The sequence below is a fragment of the Phoca vitulina genome, unplaced genomic scaffold (genome assembly GCF_004348235.1).
Source record: "Phoca vitulina isolate PV1807 unplaced genomic scaffold, GSC_HSeal_1.0 scaffold99, whole genome shotgun sequence".
NCBI classification, from domain to species: Eukaryota; Metazoa; Chordata; class Mammalia; order Carnivora; family Phocidae; genus Phoca; species Phoca vitulina.
Genome location: NW_022589802.1, coordinates 120,743 through 139,722, shown reverse-complemented (window position 1 = coordinate 139,722; position 18,980 = coordinate 120,743). Strand labels below are relative to the sequence as shown.

The following is an 18,980-nucleotide window of genomic DNA, read 5'->3' as shown; positions in this document are numbered from 1 at the left end:
CTCGACCCTGTTCCTGGGCGGGGCCTTCTGCTGCCCAGCGGGGCTCCCTATTAGCTCTTCCCCTGGCAGGGGCGGGGCGGCCCAACACCCGAGAGACGACGGGGAGAGTGGGTCGCGACTCCCCAAAAAGTAGCAGGTGCTGCATGTCACTAGGAACATCCTGTGGGCCGACCAAGGCTGGCGGACTCGGGTTCCCCTCTGGAACAGCCTCTGGCACACCTCTGCGGGCTCCCGGGTGGGGGCGGGGCTTGCGTGTTTTATTTCCGGATCCCACAGCTACGACACCGGAAGCAGGAAGTGTGAGTTTCGGCAGCGGGAGAAGGGAAGGGTGACCGCAGAACCCGGACTTTTTCGGAGCGCCAGGGCCCGAGGAGTGCTCGCGGCTCGCCGTTCCTGCCCTTCTCACGTCGGACCGACTCTGCTGACAGGTGTGGTCCTCTTCCCGAAGACAGGGTACTATTGGTGGGCGTCCCGCCTCCTCCGAGACACCCCCCGGACGTCCAGGCTTCCCCCTCCTGTTGGGCCGTGGCCCATTTCTGCCGCCTGCTTATAGAGCACCGGCCAAGGCAGCCCGATGCAGGAGGCGAGTTACCTTGGCGGCGAGCGGGACTGTTTCCGCCTCTTCCTCTCCGCCGCCGCAGCGGAGTCTGACCACACCCCTGCTTCGTGGATGACTTCTAGTTCAGAGACATTTTCTGCTCATCAAACTTGACTGCATTCGAGGTTGTTAAATTCTTTTAAAAAGGCCCCAAATATAGTTTGGCAGCTACGTATCTCACTTCATGTGCCTCAGTTTGCTCACTCTGCAAAAACGATTAATGTCTACCCGACCTCAAATCGTTTCTGTGACTTGAGGATGGATGAGCCATCCTGGCATGTTCGAGGAACAGCAAGGAGGCCACTGTAACTGGTGCAGAGTGAGTGAGGGGAGAATACTTGGAGAGGAAGCAATGAGGGGCCAGATAGTTAAGGGCTTTGCAGGCCGTGTTAGGGCCTTTGGCTTTTACACGCAGGGCAATGAGGAACTGTGGTAGGGAACAGTGTAGAGGACGGACATGATCGGAATTACCTTTTAGGGTGATCTGGCCCCTGTGGGAAGAACAAACTATAGGGGACAAGGGTAGGAGCAGGGTGACCTGTTAGGACATTATTGCAGTAATCCAGATGAGTGGTGCTTTGAGCATTTTGTTGTGAAAAATTTCAAAGACGTACAAAAGTAGAAAGAATAGTATAGTGAATCCCATGTCTTCACTGCCCAGCTTTGACAGTTGTCAACTCATGGCCAATTTTGTTTAATTTATAGCCCTCACAATCCTCTTCCTTTGTTATTTTCAATAACAGCTTTATTGAGATATAATTCTCATACCATACACTTCACCCATTTAAAGTGTACAGTTCACTGGTTTTTAGTATATTCAGAGTTGTGCAGCCTTCACCACTCTCTCATTCCGGAACATTTTCATGACTCCAAAAAACCACTTGCCTCCTTAGTTATCACCCCATTACCCCATCTCTCCCAGCTCTTAAGCATCCACCAATCTTTCTGTCTCTATGGATTTGCCTCTTCTGGACATTTCATATAAATGGAATCATACAGTATGTGGTCTTTTGTGAGTTGCTTTTTTCTTTTAGCGTTATGTTTGCAAGACTGGTCCCATCTTGTAGCATGTGAATGTACTAGATTTTGTTTACTCATCAGTTGATGGACATTTAGGTCATTTCCACGCTTTGGCTGGTGTGAATAATGCTGCTCTGAGCGTTTCTGTGTGCACATGTGTTTTTGTTTGTCTGAGATAGATACCTAGGAGTTCCCACATTATTTTGAAGCAAATTCCTGACACCGTATCATTTCACCTGTAAATATTTCAGCATGCATCTCTAAGAAAGGATTAAGAAACAACCACAACACCACTATCACACTTAAAATAGTTAACATTAATTGCGTAGTGTCATCAGATAGATTCTGGGATACATTACGACAGGATTTCCTGATGCATTAGATGTGAGCTGTGAGACAGAGAGGAGTCAAGAGGGACTCGGAGGTTTTTGTCACGGTAGCTGGACATCAGCTAACAATAAGGAGGGCTGTGGGTGGAACTGGCTTTTGGGGCCTGTCAGGAGTGCAATTTTAAGGTTAGTTTTGAGAGCACTACCAGATATCCAAGTGGAGATGTTGAGTTTGCTATGTGTCTGGAGTTCAGGAAAGAGGTCTGATTTGGGGCATCATCAGCGTGAGGATGGGGGTTAAAGCTCTGAGGCTGAATGAACTCTGTACTGGAGTGACGGTAGGTAGAGAAGAGACCCCAGAACAGAGCCCTGGGGCACCACAACATTGTGGGGTGGGTTGGTGAGGACGATCGAGTGAAAGGATCTGAACAGGAGCAGCTAGTGAGGTGGGAGGAGAACCAGGAGAGTGGGCTTTTCTGGAAGCTCAGGGAAGGATCAGTGGCTCATCAGGTACTGCTGACGGGTTCGTGGGGGCATTCAGTGGAGCAGTAACAGTTTATTCAGCGTTAAAGCTGTCCTCTCTCAGCTCAGGCCTGCTCCTGCAAGCTTGTATTGGGATCGGCCTCCTCCTCCAGGTAGTCTTCCCTTCTTGGGCAGAATTTCAAAGGGCTCCAGGTAGTGCTATAGTTCATAAGAGAACGCAAACAGCCCTGCTGTCTTAGGCTGCGAGCCCACCTCCCACTTTCAGATTCCTCAGCACATGTCAGATACTAGGTATCCCCTTCAGGCCCTCAGTTCCAGTGAACACTTACCAGGTTCTTTTTTTTCTTCTTCTTTTTTTTTTTTTTCTTTTACACTTACCAGGTTCTGAGTGGTGTCCTTGAAGCCCCTCTTACTAGGTGGATTAATTTCCTAGAGCTTCTGTGACAGATGACCACAAGCCGAGTGGCTAAGACAATAGACCTTTATCCTCTCCCAGTTCTGGAGGCCAGAAGTCTAAAATCAAGGTGTCTTCAGGGCCTCGTTCCCTCTACAGGCTCTAGGGGAGCATCCTTCCTGCCTCTTCCAGCTGCTGGTGGCTCCAGGCCTTCCTTGGCTTGTGGCCATGTCATTCTAGTCTCTGTCATCACATGGCCTTCTCCGTGTCTGTTTCTCTTGTCTCTTATAAGGACACTTGTCATCGGGGGCACCTGGGTGGCTCAGTCGTTAAGCGTCTGCCTTCGGCTCAGGTCATGATCCCAGGGTCCTGGGATCGAGCCCCACATCGGGCTCCCTGCTCCGCAGGAAGCCTGCTTCTCCCTTTCCCACTCCCCCTGCTTGTGTTCCCTCTCTTGCTGTGTCTCTCTCTGTCAAATAAATAAATAAAATAAAATCTTTTAAAAAAAGGACACTTGTCATTGGATTTAAGGCAACTCTGATCCAGGATGATCTTATCTCAAGATCCTTCACTTACACCTTCAAAAAAAACCCTTTTTCCATATAAGATCACAGTCACCGGTTATGGGGGTCAGGATGTGGACATATCTTGCTGGGGTCATCATTCAGCGGACTGCACGAGGTAAGGGGCCAACATCTTCCCTCCTGCGTGGAGGTGTATGTAGCAGGTAGGAGTCACAGCACGCTGACACCTCCCTACAAAAATAGTCCTCCCCGTAATTTCCCCCTCTCTTGTGAAATTCTTAACTTCAGTTTACAGCCTGGAGATAGGTCCTAGGCAGAGTTTATAACAAGTGCTGAACCATGGCCTTTCTGACCCCACGTATGGGCCTGCAACTCCCTTTGTAATGAGAGGATATGCCACCTTGTAGATTGAAAAGCCTGTTTTAGCTCCCTGTTACACTTGATAAAGTGCTCAGCATTCTGCTTAAAGCGTGGCCCCAGAACTGCTGCACAGACCACACTCCTTGTCCTGCAAGGTAAGAGAATTCTGCGAGGGTCTCGTGTGACAAGTCTGCTGCCTTTCTCTTCCAGACCCTGACTTGTTGGATGAGCAGGCCCCCCTGGAAGAGTCAGCTGTGTGAGATGGTGCAGCCCAGTGGCGGCCCGGCAGGGGACCAGGACGTGCTGGGTGAAGAGTCTTCTCTGGGGAAGCCAGCTATGCTCCACCTACCTTCTGAGCAGGGTACTCCTGAGAGCTTCCAACGCTGTCTGGAGGAGAATCAAGAGCTCCGAGGTGAGGAGGGCAGCAGGTGTGCCGAGCAAAACGTCAGCGGTCCCAGCCCTGTTGGTGGGGGAGGCTTCTTCCACTCATCTGTGCCTCTGTTTTTACTGGGTCTGGGGTGGGGGTGCACCTGAGAGCCAGCTAGTGATTCAAACCACCCTCCCTTTTTGTTTCAGGTGGGATTCCCTGGAAATGGACTCTGAGGTATAGATTGACGTGCAGGAAGTTTATTTAGAGTTCTGTCAGGACCAACACTGGGGGAAGGAAAGGGACAGGGAAGGGGAGGACAGGGAGAAGCGGGACTGCAGTGCAGGCCGACCCTGCAGGTTGCTCTGGAGCTGGAGTGACCCTTCTGAGTTGTCCCAAGTCAGGCCAACTGTGGTGGGGCTTTTCTGTCTCCATCCTGATCGGTCAACTATCCTGGGAGGGGCTGGCTATTCTGGGAGAGGCCCTGCGGCTCCTGGGAAGGGGGGGCGTGACCTGCCCTGGGAAGGGGGCGTGGCCTGCCCTGCGACGGACCTGTGGGGGAAGGGCTGCTTTCGGAAAGGGAGGGGTGGTTTCTGGTGCCTGTGGTGCGGGTGTGAGCGCGGCCAGGCCGTGGCTCCCAGAACCATCCCATTTCTGTCTTCACCACGACCTCCACCCACTCACCTGCCATGTCCTCGCTTGTATGGGGAGGGGGGCAGCTTCTTCAGCTCCCAGTGGCCTGCTCCATGCCTCTCAGGTGGTTGGCTGCCCTTGGCTGGTGCACATTTGTGCCCGCCCTGCGTGTGACGACACCCTGGCCCGCCCTCTCTGGCCTTGTAATCATGCCTAGACATCTAGGGGCTGTCCTGGCCACTGCATGGTGTTGAGCAGCATCCCTGGCCTCTACCCACTAGATGGCAATAGCACTCTTCCAGTTACGATAATCAACACTGTCCCTGATGTCAAATGTCCTGCTGTGTTGGGGTCACATAGAGCTGGCAGCCAGGTTGGGGGAGGGGAGACAGCTCACCTTCCACAACTATGTGTGTGGCCTCTGCTGGTCCCCAGGAGGGTGCTCTGGCAAGAGGGACTTGGGGGCAAGAGTGTGGCAGGCTGGCTGTAGAGGGATCACGGCACCACCAGCTTCCCGCCCAGGGAGCTCGGGCTTTAGTGACAGGTGGAGACCTTGAAGCTGCACCCTCCACCTGTGCTGCGTGAGGCAGATGGCTGCTGTGTCTCAGGCCCTGGGTCAGACTTCCAGGGCACTGAAGGTGTCTGCCCCCAGCGATGCTCAGGATTGTGCCTAAGGGGGAGGGCGCAGGGGAGAGGACATAGACTTTGCTTGGAATGTTTGGGGGGAAAACATGGAAGTCGGTTGTGGAAGTCATGGAAGAGGTTGTGTGTACCTAGGGTAGGAGTCCATTTATGTGACATGTCCAGGAGAGGTGGATCCAGAGAAACAGATGAGTGGGTGCCAGAGGCTGAGGGTGATGGGAAAGTGATTGCAAGTGGGTTCAGGTTTCTTTTGGGGGGGGTGATGGAAATGTTCTGGAACTAGCTAGAGGTGATGGGCGCATAGCTTTGTGAATACACAGAAACCACTGAATGACTGTGTACTTTAAATTAGTTAAAATGATAAGTTTGATGTGATGTGAATTTTATCTCAGTAAAAAGGGAAGTTGCATATGAGTTGAGGCTTAGGTGGGGGGTTGGGCAGGATTGCAACAGGTGGAGGGTGGAGGTGGGTGAGGGAAGTATGCCTGAGGCAGGAGGCTCCTGTAGAAGGGCCACACTCAGCTTTGCTCCCCTGCAGGGGAGGAGTCACATGGGGACAGTAGAGTGCAGAACGAGTCTATGGAGCTGGGCTCAGAAGCCAGTGCAGTCCTGGTAAAAGAATGCTCTGTCATCAGGGTTTTGACCAGAGAGTGACACGAAGCTACTGCCCGTTGCAATCTTACAGAGTTCTGTAGTTGCGAGAACCTTCGTGTGTCACCGAGCAGTTTTGTCACCCCTCCATGTTCTTCTGCTGCCCGGGGTATCCCTGGGTGTGGGGCTCTCCTTTCCTCAGCCTCTGCTGACTGCCTGGCCTTGGCACATGCTCGTCCTTCAGCCTCGTGAGCGGGGGACTAGCTGTTTCGTGACCACCCGCTGTGCCCAGATCCTGTGAGGTGGCTGTGGTTATCCCCGTTGAACATGCAGATGAGGACAGTGAGGCTCAGGGAGGCCAGTCCCTGGGCCACTAGAAGCCTTCTGGGTCTCCCAGGCTGCAGCCAGCCATGCCACAGGGCACTTTGCCCTGGTGGCCTTCCCTGAGTGTGCAGGTAGCTTCGGGTTTCCTGATTCTGAAGATAATGACTTTGCGCCCCAGGGCGCAGGCAGGCGCACCTTTGACCTGTGGCCAGAATACAAATGAGTTCGAGGAACTTACAGAGAAAGTGGCCTTTGGCACATACTCTTAAGCAAAGCTGATGTGTTTGGTATCTCTTTGGAGAAATTTAGGGGCTTTATCAGTAGCATAAATAATTTTGAAAGTGTTACGCAAAATAAGAGGAGGTGTTTCAAAGCCACGTCCACATGCGAGGCCGCACGGTACCGCGGGGACGGCGCGTGATGGGCCCGGGAGGGGCCGGGAGGCCCCCTGCCAAGTCTCAGCTCTCGGCCATCTCCTCTGCCCCCAGATGCCATCCGGCAGAGCAACCAGATGCTTCGGGAGCGCTGCGAGGAGCTGCAGCGTTTCCAGGGCAGCCAGAGGAAGGAGAAGGAGTTCCTCATGCAGAAGTTCCAGGAAGCCAGGAAACTGGTAGAGAGACTGAACCTGGAGAAGCTCGACCTGAGGAGGCAGAGGGAGCAAGCCCTGCAGGAGGTGGAACATCTGAAGAGATGCCAGCAGGTAGCCAGAGGGGCTGGGGAGCCAGGGGGTTCTGGAAACCACAGGGGTGCCAGTGTTCCCCGAGGGAACCTGTGGTCAGGGCTCCTCGAGAGCACCCTCAGGCTCGATGCTTCACTAGGAGGGCTCGCAGAACTCAGAAGAGCCGTACAACGGCTCCCGGTTACGGTTGTTACGGTCAATTACAGTGGAAGCACCCAGGTCAGAATCAGCAAGGACGCGAGGAGCGTAGGGCCGGGTCCAGGGGAGACCAGGTGTGAGCTTCCAGGTCCCTGGCCGGCGGAGGGGTGCGGCAGTGCCGTTTCTCCCGCAGCCTTGTGTGACAACCCGCACCGGGCACGGCCACCAGGGAAGCCTCCCTGAGCGGCGCTGTCCGGGGACTTCAGTGCGGGGTCAGTCCCGTCGGCCTGGAGCTCCCGCGGGGCTGAGCTCGGAAATTCAGTCTCTGCACCTGCACCGCCCCCCCACCCCCACCCCCCACCCCGGGACGTGAAGCTAAGAGGTGTGGCCCAGGCCCCGCCAGGAATCCCACTGTGAGCACAGACTGCCTGCCAGGGAGCTTGGGGATGAGTGTGCCAGGTTCCTGGGGCGGCCATGACAAGGGACCACAACACTGGGTGGCTGGAAGAAAGAGAAATGTATTGTCTCCCAGTTTTGGAGGCCAGAAGTCCAAGAGCAGAATATGGGCAGGGTTGGTGCGTTCTGGAGGGTCTGAGGGAGAACCTGTTCCAGGCTGCTTTCCCAGCCTCGGGTTGTGCCCGGGGTCCTTGGCCTCCTTTGGCTTGTAGACAAATCACTCCATGTCCCTCTCCGTTGTCTCATCACCTCCCTGGGTGTCTGTATGTCTCTCCTTATCCTCTTATGAAGACACCAGTGTCAAAGAGAAATACAGCTGGACGTTAGTTAAAGTGGTGAAAAGAGGTTTTATTTGGTAATTACTGACAGCAGGGGAAAGAGCTGAGCTCCATTGTGACTTGCAGAGGTGCCTGGAATTTTCCAGAGGGAGGGAGGAGGAGGAGGAGGGGCTCAAGGGAAAACTCACAAAGGGTCTGTCAGTGTAAATGCGGGAGGCGAGCTGGCAGTGACGGAAGTTAGCCTTCTCTCTTGCACAGGGACTGGGATTCTGAGGCCCTAGTCTTCATGAGGATTCCTGTTCAAGGGAATGGTTCTCAGGTCCTTGAGAAAGACTCTCCTGGGTTGTAGGAGGTACGTGGACATTTCAAAGGGATGGAGGAAGGGTTCACAATTGGGAGCCCTCTTACCAAATGCTCTAAGGAAGGGAGGCAGGAACAGTATTCCGGTGTTGGCTGGAACAGTCAAATTTGGCAGCATTGAACTTTCCTAGGTAGGCATGCCAATGGGTGGCTGGGTCTCCCAGGATGCGGCCCTTTGCTGCTAGAATCTGTGTTCAAGTTTGGTCAGGTCGCCGAGTGCAGGGGTTTGGATGGAGTCAAAGTCATTTTGTGCTGATTTCGTTTGTAGTTCTCCACAGTCATTGGCTCTCCTACCGCCTCCTCTTCTAGCATGACTTGATCATAACTTGATTGCATCTGCAAAGCCCCTGTCTCCACATTAGGTCCCATCCACAGGTACTGGGGGTTAGGATGTGGACATATCTTTTGGGGGCCACCATTCAACCCATCCCAGTCTTGAACAGGTGGACTCAGTGCTCTTTGCTAAATGCCTTCAGAGCATCTGTCCGTGCGGCCCTGGGGGCTCCTCTCCGCTTGGCCCGGCTCACGTGACGGGATGCTGGTCGCACAGCTGACAAGTCCAGCAGTGGGTATCGGAGTGGACATGGCTTCGTGTCGCTGGTGGCAGTGTCAGTTGGTGCCACTACTTTGAAAAACTCTTCAGCATTTTTCCTTCGGGTTGCCCCCGACTCAGCAGCCTCACCGCAGGTGCGCGTCTGGGAGCAGCTCTTCTGCGTTCACTGGAGAAGCCATAGAACCATAGGCTGGAAGTTTTTTAACAGCTTTACTGAGACAAAATTCACATACTGTAAAATTCACCCTTTTACAGTATCCGTGGCTTTTTAGTGTATTCATAGACTTGTGTAACCATTACCACTCTCTGGTTCCAAAACATTTTCACCCCCCCCCCCCCCCCCCCCCAAGAAGCCCCATCTTCATTAGCCATCAGTCTGCATCCTCTCCCTCAGCCCCTGGCACTCTCCAGTCTGCTTTCTGTCTGTGGGTTTGCCTGTTCTGGACATTTCATACAAATGGAATCATACACTATGTGCCCCTCACATCTGGCTCCTCTCACCCAGCATACATATTTTGAGGTTCATCCATGTGGTAGCACGTATGAGCACGTGATTCCCTTCTATGGCTGAGTGACACTCCGGTGTATGGAAGTAGCACATTTCACTTATCTGTTCATCAGTTGATGGACATTTAGGTCATTTCCACTCTTCAGCTGTTGTGAGTAATGCTGCTATGTATTTCTTTTTTTTAAGTTTAATTTATTTAAGTAATCTCTACACCCAGTGTGGGGCTCAAACTCATGACCCCAAGATCAAGATTCACATACCTCTCCGACTGAGCCAGCCAGGTGCCCCCAGTTAATGCTGCTATGAAAATTTGTGTGTGGACCTGTGTTTTTGTTATCGGGTAGATACCTAGGAGTTCCCCCGTTAATTTGAAGCAAATTTTAGACACTGTAAATATCGTCTGTAAATATTTCAGTGTGCATCTCTAAGAAAGGGCTTAAAAAAGACATAACCTGATACCACTATCACACCTAAAATAGTTAACGTTAATTGTTTAGTGTCATCAAATCTTTTAGTATCATCAAATAGACACAATATATTGTGCCATCAATATATTTTGACAGGATTTCCTGATGTGTTAGATGTGAGCTGTGAGACACAGAGAGGAGTCAAGAGGAACTCCGAGGTTTTTGTCCTGGTAGCTGGAAGATGGATTTGCCATCAGCTGACAAGAAGGAGGGCTCTGGGTGGAACTGGCTTTTGGGGGCTGTCAGGCATGTAGTTTTGAGAGTGCGGCTAAATATCCAAGTAGACATGTTGATGTGACAGGCCAGGTGGTGTGGGGTATTTGCACTGTTCAGTGGGGAGACCTTCGCTGAGGTGCGTTCTAGTCAGGACCAGAACACAGTGAAGGGCTGAGCCACATGGGGTATTTGGGGAAAGCATGTTTTAGAGGAGGGGAGAGCATGTGCAAAGGTCCTGAGGCAGGGACATGCCTGTCATTTTCAGGGAACACCAAAGAGACAAAGATGGCTGAAGCTGTGTAGAAGCGGCTAAGGAGTGGGCGGGGAGAGTCAAGGTAGGGGCTGGTTATGTGGGCTTAGTAGGGCCAGTGGAAGGATTGGGGCTTTGACCCAAGTGTCACAGGGACCGTAGGGGCTGCTGTGGTAGTGTGAGGCATTATCTGGTTTCCTGTAGACTGTAGAGTATGGGGGGGGGGGTGTTATGAGGTTGAATTGTGTCCCCCCAAAAGAAATGTCCACAACCTAAACCCTGTACCCCAGAACGTGATCTTATTTGGAAATAGGGTCTTTGCAGAAGTAATAAAGTTAAGATGTGGTTATACTGGATTAGGATGGGTCTAAATCCAATGATTGCTGTCCTTATCAGAAGAGAAGCAGACACCAAGACATCCAGGGAAGATGGCCATGTGATGATGGAGGCAGAGATTGGGGTGATGCGTTTACGAGCCGAGGAGCGCCAGGGACTGCTGGCCCAGATCTCCCCCCAAGCTCCTCAGAAGGCACCGACCCTGCCCACACCTTGCTCTCGGACTTCTGGCCTCCAGAACCGGGAGGCAGTACATTACTGTTGTCTTAAGCTCCCCACTTTGTGATTCCTTCTAGAAGACCCAGGAAACCTGTAGGAACAGGTGCAGGAGTGGAGGAGGAGCCCAGGTGGAAGTCATTGCAGCCCTGGCGAGGGCTTCTGACCAGAGTGGGCCCTGGCCCACGGGGTCTGCCGACAGGCATAGATGATGTGGAGGTATGGGGCAGGTAGCTGGATAGCTAAGCCGGGGCTCCCGAGAAGAGTCTGTCGTGGAGGTGTGAATTTGGAAGCCATCGGCCTGCGGGGGTACGGCAGGCCTGGAGACCAGACCCGCGCGTGGAGATGTAGAGGAGAAGGGAAGGAGTGGCGGGTATGGTGTGTGCGTGTGCACAGGAAGCCGGGGCAGGGGCGCGGAGCACGGGAGTGGCGGTTGCTGTGGCGGGTCCGGCTGTGAAGGACTGAGGCACCGAGCCTAAGGTCACAGGGGACTTGGTCTGGACAGCTGGAGAAGGGAGACCGGGCATCAGGGGATTCGGACAACTCTTGAGTTTTGTCACAGGTAGAGAGGCCTTCTGGAAAGTGGCAGTCCGTCTCATCTCTCCTGGTGGCCTTGGCTTGTAGAGGGGAGCATGTATTTTGACACTATCTTTAGGTCTAACCTCCCTGAGCATCTGCTGGGCTCAGTCCTCATGGCCTGCTTGTCAGCCTCGTGAGACTCGAGGCAACTCTGTGCCCCTGTGTCTGCAGGGATGAGGAGGGGTTTGGGAATGTGGGATCATGGGACAGTTGCCTGGCTGGGGCTTGGGAAGCTTCCAGAGGTGAGCAGTGAGGTGAGTGGTGGTGCCGGGGGCAGGAGAGAAGCCCTCCGGTGACACGTCTTAGTCCCTGCCCTCTGCCCTGGGGCTTGGGGATGCCGGGGTGGGCAGCCGGCAAAAAAGTGTTACTGACAGGAGGTGGCTTTTTTTCATGCAGCAGATGGCTGAGGACAAGGCCTCTGTGAAAGCCCAGGTGACATCCTTGCTGGGGGAGCTCCAAGAGAGCCAGAGTCGTTTGGAGGCCGCCACCAAGGAGCGGCAGGCTTTGGAGGGCAGGTGAGTGGACAGGGAAAGCCCTCTGGGGGCTGCCGTTCAGGTACCTGGGGAGAGTGAGGCACCTTAGGAGCCCCTGGAGGGTTCCTCTGTGAGAGGTCAGCTGTGGTGATGGCAGGAAAGGGCTTCCCGCCTCCCAGAGGGAAGCAGGTGCTCTGCATAAAGCACCCTGTTGTGCGAACAGTCCAGGCCCAGGGACCACCCCCGGTAGGCAAACTGTCAGGCTCTTTTCTGGAAAGTGGGGTTCCCGTAAGTGGGATGATTGGGTCAGAGGGCACAGATGTTTCCTGGGCTCTCAGGCCGCCGGGCTGCTGCCCTGCAGAGAGCAGGGCGGCTGCAGCTCTGCCGGTGCGTGGGCCGGTGTCCCGGCTGCCTTCCAGCCTCAGGAGGGCAGGAGGGGCGCGGGCAGGAGCTCGCCGCCGTCGGCGATACGCGACACCGTGTGGACGTGCTTCCGCCTGGAGAACAGAGTGCGAGGAAAGGCATCGCTTTCGCCTCGGGCTCGTCGCGCTCTCCTGTTTCCCCCGTGTCCTCTTCTGTGCCTCCAGCTTTCTAAAATCACGTGCACCATTTTTAGGACAATTTGGTGTCTTTTTTGCCTGTCTTTTTCTGTGTACATGAAAGAAACGGCTGGAGGCAACTTTGGTCGGTTCCGACCGTGCGCGGACGTTTACGTGGGCAGCTGGGCTCTTGGGCAGTGTCCTTTGTGCCCGTTGCCCTGGGGGTCGGCCGTGGAAATGCTGAGCTGGACAGCTCAGGCACAGAAGCCTTGCTTGCATCTCAGGGCATTCAGTGTGGCCATTGGAAGAGCTTCCTACGTCATACACATGGAGGCCCCCTGAGCCTTGGGCCTGTCCTGTTCCAGGGCCCCGGGCAGGCGGCAGTCCCATCTGGTGATGACGACGTCAGATCACAGATGGAGATGTGCTCAGTGTATTCGGACAGGTGCGGAGAAACAGCGAGACCAGTGACCATCCCCAGCGGCCCCCGCCCCCCAGAAGCAGCCACCGTCACCCCTGCGGTGGGGACCATGCAAGGCCTTGGGCCAGCAGGATGACACGGCTGGAGCCTGGGCCTGGAGATCTGGGGAGCTGTGGGGAGATAGGAGAGCGGAGTTCGGAGACTGGGGGCTGTGGGGCGATATGGCTCCTAGCGGGGGGGGGCGGGGCAGCCAATGCCGTCACCCAGCCAGGCGGGTGGGAGGCTCCTCTTCCAGGTGTGTGCATTTGGGACTGCAGCTGAGCCCTTGAGATGGGTCAGCTGCCTTCCTGCCGCTTCTAGAACAGGGACTGGGAGGGAAAGAGCCGCCCCCAAGCTGGCTCTCTGTGGTTGTCCCATGTGTGGTAACAGCCGACAGCCTCCTCCTCTGTCACACGGAAGTGGCTCTGTGTCGGCGGGTCGCTCGGAGCTATGTCCCGGCCGCAGGCCGCCGGCTTCCACCTTCGTCCCGCTCAGTGAGCACCCCGGCAGCCCCCGCCCCGTTCTGCGGGGGCCCTGCCGTGACCGCGCCTTCCCCCGTGCCAGGGCCCGGGCTGCCAGCGAGCAGGCCCGGCAGCTGGAGAGCGAGCGGGAGGCGCTGCAGCAGCAGCACAGCGTGCAGGTGGACCAGCTGCGCATGCAGAGCCAGAGCGTGGAGGCGGCCCTGCGCATGGAGCGCCAGGCTGCCTCGGAGGAGAAGTGAGTGGCTTTGTGCCCGCAGGAGGGACGGAGACCGGAGGGCAGTCAGGGACTTTCCAGCTGGCAGGGAGCCCTTCCACGGACTGTCCCCGAGCCTGCTCACACCTAGGTGATCCATCTTTGATCTGATAACGTGTGCTCCCCGCATGTTGACAGCATCCGGTCCCGGACCCTGCATTGCTTTCGTTGGCATGCCTTGAGTCTCCTTTATTTATTTACTTATTTATTTATTTATTTTAAAAAGATTATTTATTTATTTGAAACAGAGAGAGATAGAGAGCACGAGCAGGGGAAGAGGGAGAAGGAGGCTCCCCGTGGAGCAGGGAGCCCAATGTGGGGCTCGATTCCCAGGACCCTGGGACCATGATCTGAGCCGAAGGCAGACGCTTAACTGCTGAGCCACCCAGGCGCCCCAAGTCTCCTTTCATTTAGAACAGTTCTCCTGTCTGTTTTTCATGAAGTTGACTTTTTTGAAGAGCACAGGAGAGTCCCATCCTATTATAAACATTCTTATTTTTAAACATGTTAGCCTTAAGAAAAAGGATGCTAACCATGTAGTGAAGCCTGCCTTAGAGCTGATGGCCTTTAGGGCACAAATGCCCCCTGGAAGCCCCCTTCTGGTCTGTGGACATGAGAAGAACGAAGAGGGTGGGGCTGGAGCAGGACAAGGTAGTTTCTCCAGCAAAGGCTCCTTTTCCTCAGGCGGAAGCTGGCCCAGCTGCAGGTGGCCTATCACCAGCTCTTCCAAGAGTATGACAATCACATCAAGAGCAGCATGGTGAGCAGTGAGCGAAACCGAGTGAGTATGGTGGGCATGTACTCGGGACTGTCTAGGACTGACTTGCCTTGGTTCCTCTCCCTGCAGCCTAGAAACAGAAGAGCATGGGGCCTGCTTCCCCAAATTTACCACTATGGGAGCTCGGGTTCTTATATGAAGACTTGACAGAATGGGATTTGGGGAGGGATACTTGACTTGTCCTAGAGCTTTGTCAGGGTCGCAGTGTGACAGCTCAGGGCAGGATGTGGGATCCTTGGGCTGTGCTGCTTGTGGCCTGCAATCGACTAGGCTGGGCCTCTGGATGCTCCCTCTGTGGGCTGGGAACATGCTTGTCTCCACGGCCAGTCCCTTCTGCCAGCCCGGCTCCTGGTTCTGATTTCTCAGAGCCAAGGTAAGGCCCAGAACGCTTCTATCGCACTGTTGAAGGTGGCTGTGAGCCCTCTTTTGGTTTGTTCTCATCAGACCTGTACTGGGTGCAGTTTCTAGTGATCACATTTTAAGAAGGATGCTGTCAAACACGAGCGTACCCAGAGGAGACTTGTAAGGGTGGGGTGTTAGTGCGGGAGCAGCTCAGCATGGAGGTGACAGCCTCAGAAGGAAGTATGGCCCTGTCCCTTGAAGCGTTGGAGGCGGGCTGTCTGGCTGGGGAATCTGGGAAAGGAGTGTCGGCCTGGGTGGGAAGTTGTGCCCCATGACCCCAGAGGTCCCCTCCACCCTCTGCCTTTCCTGTGTCCTGCCTGCGCTGACAGCCTGTGGTTGGCGTCCCCCTGGCACTGGCCAGCCAGGGCCCGTCTTTCATTGCTTTTGGTTCTTCTCCCCTGGAGTAGCAGCTCACCCTGGGCCAGCCTGAACTCCCTCAGTACCCCCTTGCCCATTTCTAGGGAATGCAGCTGGAGGATCTCAAGCAGCAGCTCCAGCAGGCCGAGGAGGCCCTGGTGGCCAAACAGGAAGTGATTGACAAGCTGAAGGAAGAGGCTGAGCAGCACAAGATTGTGATGGAGACTGTCCCGGTGCTGAAGGCTCAGGTGAGGGCGCTCCTCTGTCGCCCGCTGGCCCCGGAACCTGATGCGTCTCTGGCGTCAGTTTGCGGTGGCTTCTCGGAAGCCCTTGGAGCCCCCTGTGCTGTTCCCTGACCTCTCAGTGCACTTGGGGCTGACTTTCTCTGTGCCATGGGCTCTGGGAGGGCAGGGCTCTCCCTCGTCCCCCAGCATGGAGTGTCCAATGAATGGCCAACAGTTGGCGGGCGTGCCCCTGTCTTGGCTTTGTTTGCCAGGCGGATATCTACAAGGCCGACTTCCAGGCCGAGAGGCAGGCCCGGGAGCAACTGGCGGAGAAGAAGGAGTTCCTGCAGGAGCAGCTGGAGCAGCTGCAGAGGGAATACAGCAGGCTGAAGGCCAGCTGTCAGGAGTCGGCCAGGTGGGCCTCGGAGTCCGTCCCCACGAGGAGCGGGTCTCTGGTAGTGACCGCACGGGTCTGTTGGGCTACGAGCTGGCCCTCCCTCTCCCGTCCCCCTGCCCTGTCCTTCCACTGGCTCCGTGTGCGCTGGCTGATTGGACGGTTTCTCTTCTCCAAGGATTGAAGACCTGAGGAAGCGGCACGTGGAAGTCTCCCAGGCCCCCTTACCCCCCACCCCAGGTGAGTGAGCTATAGGAGGAGGGCTGGAGAGGGCAGGGTGTTAGAGAAAGTGCCATTTCAACTCCCCAGAGCTGCTCTCCTGAGTGTAGTACCCCCTCTGGGGGGGAGGAGCTAGTGGTGGTGACCCTGGTGGTCGGACCGGACAGTCCTGTCAAGTCTCAGTACTTTCTGCCGCCTCCCCTCTTTCTCCAGCTCACCCCTCCTTTCACCTGGCCCTGCCCAACCAGAGGAGAAGCCCCCCCGAGGAGCCGCCTGACTTCTGTTGCCCCAAGTGCCAGTACCAGGCTCCTGATATGGACACCCTGCAGATACACGTCATGGAGTGCATCGAGTAGGGGCTGCCTGCGGGGGACCAGCCTGCCCGCTCCCGACTTACGGGCTGGGTGACAGAACGGGCCACTTCTGTGAGCCCCACGAGCTAGCTCTAGGACCTTACGCTTCAGCTCCCCCATCTGTTGGTTTGCCTCTGTTAGGGTACACGGAACCCGCTAGGCCTGATGCTCTGCCCTTCTTGTTTGTGCCGTCTGCTTGAACCGCTTGCCTCTGGGGCTCCCTTGCTTTCCACCTCCACGGGCGAAGTCAAGAATCGAGGCCAGGGCTCCCCCAGAACTTCTCGAGCCAACACAGGCAGAAGCCTCTCCTCGCACGCGAGCTGCCACGCGCCGTGGCGCCAGGGCCCTCGTGGGCCGTGTGGTATTCCGTGGGGAGGCTGCGCCGCCAGTAGACGGAAGCTGTCCCCTCGTGAGGAACACTTGGGTTCTTGCCACTCTCGTGTCGTCACAAAGCGAACGGCCTTGTGCGTCACTTACGTGTATCTCTGGGTCGGATTCTTAGAAGCTGCACCACTGAGCAGCTGCAGACGGGTTAGATGGGCCAGTACGTTGTCCCTGCTCCCTCAGAGCCTTGCCCACAGGAGGGGTGTCCGGCCTGTGGGCTTTGCCATCTGTCAGGCATGTGTTTCTCTATTCAGAGTGAGCCTGAAGGATCTTTTCCAATTCTGCTTAATGGCTTGTTTGTATTTTCTGCTCATTTTTCTGTTGGGCTGTTAGTCTTTTGTTCCTCGGTGTGTTTGAGCTCTTTGGTCATTAGTGGGATCGGCTCTTGTGTATGATAGAAATTGCAAGTATCTTCTTTTACTCTGACTTGGACTTGAAGTTGGTCATCTAGGCGTGGCCACGCTTCTCCACCTTTCCTTCACTGCTTTGGGTTTACCATGGTTGTGACCGGCTCGTGGCTTGACGGGGAGACGCTTCCCACATGTACACTTGCCGTTTCCTTTTCCTAACACCGCAGCATGCCGTTGTCCTCCCTGAGCGTGTTGCTGCCTAGCGTGAGCGGTTGGTGGCTGTGTTTGATCACGTTCCAGAAGCTTGTGATGCTGTTCCCCGCACCAGCCCCATATGCCCCAGCCTTTTGAGAGGAAGCCACTTGGTGATGATTGGCAGGTTATGAACACTAGAGGGCTCCTTACTGTTGTTTTGCAAGATTCTGGATGTTTCCTTGATGTCAAAGCCAAGGGCATTAAGCCTGTGGTTGTCAGAAAAGGATGTTGGAAGCGGAGGAAGAATGCCCCAGCCTCCCCTGGCCCTCCTCCATCTTCCCCTGGTTGGGAACAGGATGTCACTGAAGACAGTCCGGCTGGCAGCCTGCTGTGAAGACGAGCCTGGGCCGGGGGCTTGCCTGGCGTGTATAGGAGCGGGAGCCCCTTCTCCATTTCCTGGAGCCCAGATGTCTAATTGCAGATGATCGTCCTTTGGGAAGATGTTAAAGGCACAAACAGGCTCCCCACTTCTGGGTGCTGCATCCCAATCCTGATCCTGTAGTTTTTCTGCAAGAGCACTTTTAGTTTTGGGGGGATGTATGAATTTCCCATGGCCACTGTAACAAATGATCAACTTGGTGGCTTAAAACAATAGGAATTCATTCTTTCATGGTTCTGAAATCAGGGTGGCAGGGTTGGTTTCTTCTGGAGGCACTGAGGGAAAATCAGTTCCAGGCCTTTCTCCCAGCCTCTGGTGGTGGCCCTTGGTGTTCTTGGCTCCATTCTCTGCCACCCCATTCTCTGCCTCCGTGGTTACACGGCCTCTTCTTCCTGACTGTGTCTTCCCTTCTTGTCTCTTATAAGAACACCAGTCACTGGATTTAGGGCCCACCTACATCGTCCCGGACAAGCTCATTTTGAGATCTTTATCTTCATTACATCCACAAAGACTCTTTTTCCAACTCAGGTCATTTTTTTTTTTTTTATTTATTTGGCAGAGAGAGAGAGCACAAGCACGCGGAGAAGCAGGCTCCCTGCTGAGCAGGGAGCCCGATGCGGGGCTCGATCCCAAGACCCTGGGATCATGACCTGAGCCGAAGGCAGTTGCTTAACCGACTGAGCCACTCAGGTGCCCCTCCAACTCAGGTCATAATCACAAATTCTGGGCATGAGGACATGTCTATATCTTCTGGGCCACCATTCAGCCCAGCACAGGGCTATCTTCTGGAGCGCACAGACTAGGAGAAATGCGGGTGAAGACCGGTGTCTCCAGGACACTGGGCGCTCTGTGGGAAGGAAAGCTGGTTTGGTGGGGGGACAGGCCCTTGCAGGCGTGGGGACTGCTGCTCCTTAGGACATCCCGACTCCAGCTGGCCACCGCCGCCAGGGCCAGCAGCCACGGGCAGGAGAAGGAAGGCTGTAGGCTGCGGTGGGACGGAACCGTTGGACCGACCGGTGCCCCGGGTAACAGCCACCAGCTGCGTAGGCATGGGCTTTGTGCTTTATTAGGAGAGTGGACAAAGGCCTGGGGGAGCCCTTCTCTGACTGGCTTCCTCTTCTGAAAGGATGTTGGGAGGAAGAAGATGAGACCCAGCAGTGGTGAGAGAGGCCGCCGTTCTCTTCCTGGGGTGCTTTCCTCAGGTTCTGGCTTTTGCCGATGTTCATGCCTGGGCCCCGGGCCAGCTGAGTCAGGGTCTGGGTGCAGGACCAGGCATTGGCTGGGAGCCACTGCCCTTCCTGGGGTGCCCTTGCTCCCTGCCGCCTCCTGTAGGACCAGCTGTACACTAGACACTTAGAAGGGAGGGATTCTGCTTTC

The 18,980-nt window shown here is 55.2% G+C and overlaps 1 protein-coding gene across 3 annotated transcripts; it reads left to right on the top strand.

The window, feature by feature from the left end:
• Nucleotides 1-104: 104 nt before the first annotated feature.
• Nucleotides 105-18,181, top strand: IKBKG (inhibitor of nuclear factor kappa B kinase regulatory subunit gamma). 3 transcript variants are annotated; one of them, XM_032397498.1, is made up of 10 exons: nt 105-428; nt 3,919-4,120; nt 6,754-6,965; nt 11,698-11,816; nt 13,513-13,599; nt 14,193-14,289; nt 15,150-15,293; nt 15,542-15,684; nt 15,842-15,903; nt 16,096-18,181. In XM_032397498.1, exons 2-10 carry the CDS (start codon nt 3,934-3,936, stop codon nt 16,236-16,238), a joined length of 1,194 nt encoding a protein of 397 aa, XP_032253389.1. In that variant the 5' UTR covers nt 105-428; nt 3,919-3,933; the 3' UTR covers nt 16,239-18,181. The 3 variants fall into 3 exon arrangements, with proteins under 3 accessions (XP_032253389.1, XP_032253388.1, XP_032253387.1); XM_032397497.1 differs by lacking the exon at nt 13,513-13,599 and adding an exon at nt 13,338-13,490 and having other exon boundaries at nt 14,193-14,268; XM_032397496.1 differs by lacking the exon at nt 13,513-13,599 and adding an exon at nt 13,338-13,490.
• The last annotated feature ends 799 nt before the right edge of the window (nt 18,182-18,980 follow it).